This window comes from Engraulis encrasicolus, chromosome 14 (assembly GCF_034702125.1).
Source record: "Engraulis encrasicolus isolate BLACKSEA-1 chromosome 14, IST_EnEncr_1.0, whole genome shotgun sequence".
Taxonomy (NCBI): Eukaryota; Metazoa; Chordata; class Actinopteri; order Clupeiformes; family Engraulidae; genus Engraulis; species Engraulis encrasicolus.
The window spans coordinates 448,772-455,647 of record NC_085870.1 but is presented as its reverse complement, the minus strand read 5'-3'; the positions used below and the strand labels follow the sequence as shown (position 1 = coordinate 455,647).

The 6,876-nt window shown below is 45.5% G+C and overlaps 1 protein-coding gene across 1 annotated transcript in view; it reads right to left on the bottom strand.

The window, feature by feature from the left end:
- Window positions 1–515: 515 nt before the first annotated feature.
- LOC134461953 (acidic mammalian chitinase-like) overlaps window positions 516–6,876 on the bottom strand; it is a 16,773-nt gene continuing 10,412 nt past the window's right edge. The window contains exons 8-11 of the mRNA XM_063214777.1: window positions 6,518–6,703; window positions 5,119–5,241; window positions 2,572–2,701; window positions 516–840 (exon numbers count right to left, since the gene is read on the bottom strand). Of these exons, the coding sequence (XP_063070847.1) occupies window positions 827–840; window positions 2,572–2,701; window positions 5,119–5,241; window positions 6,518–6,703 (453 nt within the window). The 3' untranslated portion in view covers window positions 516–826. The remainder of the gene's footprint in view (window positions 841–2,571; window positions 2,702–5,118; window positions 5,242–6,517; window positions 6,704–6,876) is intronic.

Genomic DNA, 6,876 nt, shown 5'->3' with positions numbered 1-6,876 from the left:
AAAAATATTAAAAAAGCCTTTAATTTAACATGGCAAATTCAGTTTAAAAGCACATGGGCCTTTTAAACTGAATTTGCCATGTTAAATTAAAGGCTTTTTAAATATTTTTCTCAAATCTCAGAGTGCCTCTGCTTTTTCCTTCCTTTTTTGGACCTACACTTCACCCGGTACAGATGAGCACCTGAGTAATATTACCCTGCAAAGTCTCCTGAGCGCTTTAAGCCCTTTAGTGTCTTCTGTATGGTATGTTGTTTCCGAAATGCTTAAAATAATGCTTGTGATGTCGGCTATGATTATGTCCACTTCTGAAAGTCGCTTTGGTTATAAAGCGTCTGCCAAATGCAATGTAATGTAATTACATCTCCCCCCATGGAGAAGGTATTACACACAGGTAGACTACACACAGGTAGACTAACTACCCCCCCCTCCCCCCTAGGTATTACACACAGATAGACTAACCCCCCTTCCCCTGCCTCCCCCCTCACCTCAAAGTCAAAACACAGAAGGCTTTTGGATTTTTAATTTCATTGATGCTTTTATTGTTCGATTGTGGTTTACAATGTTAGTATCCGTTATTGCTGCTCTACACATGTGTGTCGAAGAACAGGAACAGATGAAGGAGCTGCAGACCTGTCAGGTGTGTGTGTGTGTGTGTGTGTGTGTGTGTGTGTGTGTGTGTGTGTGTGTGTGTGTGTGTGTGTGTGTGTGTGTGTGTGTGTGTGTGTGTGTGTGTGTGTGTGTGTGTGTGTGTGTCGTGGCAACAGGAACAGATGAAGGAGCTGCAGGCCTGTCAAGTGCAGTAGCTCTGAAACCTCCTGTAGACTCTTTAGCAGGTACCACCTGAGGGATACACACACACACACACACACACACAGAAATTAGGTTAGGAGGTAAGGTAGAAATGAGTGTGTGTGTTCTTACTCCGTGAGTAGTTTTCGATGATGCTGACGATGGTATTTGCCCCTGTGTGTGTGTGCGTGCGTGCGTGCGTGTGTGTGTGTGTGTGTGTGTGCAGGGCCACTGACAGGTTTGGCTGGGCCCGGGACAAAAAAATATCAATGGGCCCGCCTTCCGCCTACCCCCCTACCCCCCCCCCCCCCCACCCCCCCCCCCCCCCCCCCCCCACCAAAAAAAAAACCAGACAAACCTAGCCACCAATTTTTTTTTCAAGAGAGACCAGGTGGCCAGACTAGGCATACACTTTCGGCCTGAAAGCGCACCACATGATATGCTATGTAATATTAGGCCTACCCATTATAAAAGAAATGACATTGGTACCAAAGTAGCCTCACAATGATGCATACAATTCCAAAGTAAATGATCTATCCATCCAATTATACTATCACAGAATTCTATTATGTTATACTATAGAAGTCAGTGTATACTATCCATGCATTCTCGCCAACATTTATTTAGAAATGAAACAAAACAAATAGGATTCACATTGTCAATAATAACACAAGTGTTAGTGTAATTTACTTTGGCAATTTGAAGGCTTGCACATCAAAACGTGCCTGACTGAATCAGCTCCCGTTTGCTAAACTGACTTCAAGTGACGTGTGATGACAGTGAACAAGTGAGCAGCACACCAAAGACATCAGTGGAACACAGGTCTTGTACTGTGCTCCCTCATCAGTCTTCCCACACCAGGAATAGCCAAACACAGGAACAAGTCAAGTTGCAGAAATGTAGGCCTATATGCAAAACGAATCTACACTGTATTTCTCCCCACAAAGTTAACAGGTTGATCATGTGTTAGCATTTGCGCTAAGCGGGATTTATAGCCTACGCGCTAAGCGTTTATAGCGTTGCATATTAATAGCGCTGTTTTAAAAGTTCTCCCTTGCCCTCTCCCTGCGCGCGACGCAACTTCTCATCACGGTATGATCCTGGGCTAATGTGCATATTCTTAGCTAAGGTCACTGATGGTCAGATTTGAAACACAATTTTACTAAGCTGTTATAAAATGATCCGATGCCCGTTTTCTATTGTGTTTATCAGTGACTCTGATCTCCTTTTAAACATGAATGCTGCAGTGCAGTGCGTGTCTGTTTATGAAGGGAAACGTTTGCTTTGTTTGTGTCCTCTGCCTGTTATTAGTACCTGCATCATCTGAAGAATATTTTACTGAATTCCTGGGGCTTCTGGTGTCTTCCTCTATTTTCTCCTTTCCTTCATTTTCTGCCCTCCTGGTTTGAACGACTGCGTCTTCAGACACCTTGGCAAATTGGCACGAGCCGCGTTTAAGTTGAAGACGTTTTTTTCTTTCTCGTAATGACCGACCAAACCATTTGTGCACTGGGGGTGGGGGGAGGTGCGAGTTCTTGATCCCTTTTTAAGGACAGGAAAGGCAAAATATCTGCATAATTTATTTAATGCAAATATAGCGCATTCTCCCTCTCTCAAGGACCAACTTATTTTGAAATGAGATGGAACCATTAATCACAAACTTAATGAGGGCCCAGTTCTGGGCCCCCCTATCCCTGGGCCCGGGACAAAAAGCCCTTTTGTCCCCCCCTGTCGGCGGGGCTGTGTGTGTGTGTGTGTGTGTGTGTGTGTGTGTGTGCTTACTGCCGAGGTTGTTCTTGATGGTGCTGATGAGGGGGTATTGGCCCTGGCCGCAGAAGGTGCCGCTGAAATCGTCCATGTCGATGGTCCACACCATCCCACCACCAAACTGCTGCTGCTTCAGCCATTGGACCTGAACACACACACACACACACACGTGCGCGCAAGCACACGCACACGCACACGCACACACACGCACACACAAACACACATTATAATTCTATTGATATATTTTAAATGTTTTCATTCAAAATACTTTTTTAATTTTAATATCTTAATAGTCATTTAGCAGGCTTGCAGAGCAAGTCCCGCTTCTAGTAATCTCTAAGTGGTGTTTATGCTTGCTTCTAGTAATCTCTAAGTGGTGTTTATGCTTGCTTCTAGTAATCTCTAAGTGGTGTTTATGCTTGCTTCTAGTAATCTCTAAGTGGTGTTTATGCTTGCTTCTAGTAATCTCTAAGTGGTGTTTATGTTTGCTTGATTATCTTGTGCAGGTCTGTAAAAATGGAACTACTCCTCATAGGCCTTTCGAGATAGAAAACACTAAAACGACCGGCCCGGCTTGGGGATCATTTGTTCTGCTATAGCGTGTCCGTGTCTCTTGACGCTTTTTCGTTTTCTGCGAAGCGATTTCGCCTCACGATCGTGCAGGGTCGCAAGAAAATCAAAACGGTTTGAAATTCTGGTCGTGGCTCATGCGTAAATCGCACAGTTAAACCAGCGCTACGTCGCGTCGTACGGTGGAAGCATTTTGCTCGCATCCGACTGTCGGCTCGTGTAGTGTGAGGACGTGAGTCATGAGCTGTGAACTTTTAAACAGTGAAATTCCATCGTGCAGTGTGAGCAGAAGCTTAAGACCCCCGAGTGAAAATATCGCACGTGTATGCCCGGCTTTAGTTGAACCTTTGTTAGCGAGCTCTGGAAGATGACTCCATACGGTGAAAAGATCATGTCCCATTACTTTTTAAATGGCAGGTGTGTAAAAAACCCAATGGCTGTGTCCTATTCATTTTTGAAGTGTCTCTCTGAAGAGGTCAGCGCATCTGCCACAAGAGGTCCATTTGTGAATGAACCGTTTAACCTATAAACTTCATTCAAGCATTGTTAGAAAGATGTGCGATATGACTCCAATCTGTGAGAAGGACATGTGCCAATTCTTTAAAAAATAGAAACTGTTGTGATTCTGCCCTCTGCCTTAGAGTAAAATATGTACCCAGGGGTGATAGTGACAAAAAATCCTGAGCCTGAACTTTTTCCCCTGCTCTAACAACGACGACAAGATACTGCATAGTGACGTAACGTAGGCCTGTTTTGACACATATTCAAACATTTGTTGGCCTGTGTATGACCATTATTCAAGCCTGATAGTAGAAGAAAACTCTGAACTTGCAACACTTTCTGAGATACCTAACCTAATGGCTAATTATTATCAATGTTTTTAATTTTTGCAAACTCTGTCAAGCCTGAAATCAGGCATGGAGCCTGAATACTATCAGCCCTGATTACCTGCCATACAGAGTATCAGAACAGGTACTGCCAGTACAAGGTTCCATCTCAACTGTCACATTCTCTCAACATTCTATTCTTAACGAGCACCTGCACTACAATTCTAGAATTCTATTGTACAGCTCTTCAATGCAATTTGATTATTGTCTTGCTGGAATGCTTCCGACAGCCAGCTGCTTGGTTCAGTGACAAAGGTGCTGGATTTGAGTTATGGAGGTTGTGAGTTCGAATCCCACTTTGAGCCATGTTGATTTTCAAATTATATCATACACAGTGTTTCTTAGCCAAATTAAAATACCATGTATGTTATTTAGTATATCCTCGAAACGCAGAGCTCCAACAATTCAAGATGGCTGAATTGTTTGGCCCATAATTCTGACTGGGTGGATGGATTTTCCCCACATTTTTTAAGCTTTGTTTTCACAACAGTAGTTTGTTTTTAAATTTAGGTATAGATATCAAAAATAAAACTGCTCAGCCAGCTTCCAGCATTTTCTGTGAGAATGCAATCCACACTGCATTCCACATTATTATGCAAATGACATTTTTGTTTCTTGTGTTTAACACTTTTTTTCCATTGTTGTTGTTTTTATTGTTGTGTATGAAATGCACTATACAAATAAATATGCCTGGCCTTGCCTTGCCTTACTGTAATCTAATAATATATATATGAACTGATACCTTAAGCTCCACGCTGTGATGTTGCCAGATATGTACCCTACGCTCCACGCTGTGATGTTGCCAGATATGTACCTTAACCCTCTGAGGTCCGAGTGCCCTTCAGAGGGCAACTTGTCTCCAAAAACAAATCTGTAACTCTGTGAGTTTTTGTCATTGAAACATATGTCACACCATTAGAAACCCCAGACCTTCCAGGTTCCAAATATATATATATGAAATGAAAATGCTCGAAAATGTCAGGGTGGTGCAAGTAGCCGAAAAGCCTCTTAAAGGCCTTAGACCTCAGAGGGTTAATCTCCACACTGTGAGGGTTGCCAGATATGTACCTTAAGCTCCACGCTGTGGGGGTTGCCAGATATGTACCTTAAGCTCCACGCTGTGAGGGTTGTCGTATCCCACCCATGTCAGCTGGGTGTTGTAGGCGTAGGGAACACTCTGGCCATTGTCCCAAACTGCGGTGGCACCCTGGTTTAGCAGGGAGCAGATCTGTAGAACAGAGACAAGATAAGTCACTAGACCCTGTCTAAAGAGGGAGCAGGGTGCGTCCCAAACCGCGGTGGCACCCTGGTTTAGCAGGGAGCAGATCTGTAGAACAGAGACAAGATTAGTCACTAGACCCTGTCTAAAGAGGGAGCAGAGGTGCGTCCCAAACTGCGGTGGCCCCCTGGTCTAAAGACAAGATTAGTCACTACTACACACTGTCTAGGAGGGAGCAGATCTGTAGAAGGGGGGCAAGAATAGTCACTAGACCCTGTCTAAAGAGGGAGCAGATCTGTAGAAGGGGACAGCAATAGTCACTAGTCCTACACCCTGTCTGAGGAGGGAGCAGGGGTGCGTCCCAAACCGCGGTGGCACCCTGGTCTAGGAGGGAGCAGATCTGTAGAAGGGAACATTAATAGTCACTACACACTGTCTAAAGAGGGAGCAGATCTGTAGAAGGGAGACAAGATTAGTCACTACTACACACTGTCTAAAGAGGGAGCAGGGTGCGTCCCAAACCGCGGTGGCACCCTGGTTTAGGAGGGAGCAGATCTGTAGAAGGGGGACAAGATTAGTCACTAGACCCTGTCTAAAGAGGGAGCAGATATGTAGAAGGGGGACAAGATTAGTCACTAGACCCTGTCTAAAGAGGGAGCAGATCTGTAGAAGGGGGACAAGATCAGGCACTACACCCTGTCTAAAGAGGGAGCAGGGGTGCGTCCCAAACCGGGGTGGCACCCTGGTTCAGAAAGGTGCAGATCTGTAGAAGGGAACAGCAATAGTCACTACACCCTTGTCTGAAGAGGGAGCAGGGTGCGTCCCAAAGCAGGGTGGCAGCCTGGTTTAGCAGGGAGCAGATCTGTAGAAGGGAACAGCAATAGTCACTACACCCTTTACGATTTGGGGATTTTTTGTTCAGACCGATGCTATGATGCATTGCATTACATTAAAGTGAAAGCAAGAGGAATTTTTCACCTTATAGTTGGACAGCATGCCGGCCTGCCTGTGGTGTACTGTCGTGTGTGTGTGTGTGTGTGTGTGTGTGTGTGTGTGTGTGTGTGTGTGTGTGTGTGTGTGTGTGTGTGTGTGCATGTGTGTGCGTCTGCCTGGTCTACTGTCGTGTGTGTGTGTTGTGTGTTAGTGTGCGTCTGCCTGGTCTACTGTCGTGTGTGTACGTGTGTGTGTGTGTTTGTTAGTGTGTGTGTGTGTGTGTGTGTGTGTGTGTGTGTGTGTGTGTGTGTGTGTGTGTGTGTGTGTGTGTGTGTGTGTGTGTGAACCCCACCTCATAGTAAGACAGCATCCCTTTCTCCCCGGTGAACTGTCCTGCGGGCCCCGGGCCAGTAGAGGGCGCTCCAATGCCGGTGTTGTCCAGGCCAGCCAAGTGGAAGGTGCGGCCAGCGGTCTCAAAGCCAACCAGCAGCTTCTCAGCAGGGGCACCCTGACTCTTCCAGTAGTCCATAGCAAAGGCCTGTACACACACACACACACACACACACACACACACACAGACACAGACACAGACACACACACACACACACACACACACACACACACACACACACGCACACACACACACACACACACACACACACACACACACTTTAAGATACAGACACACACACACACACACACACACACACA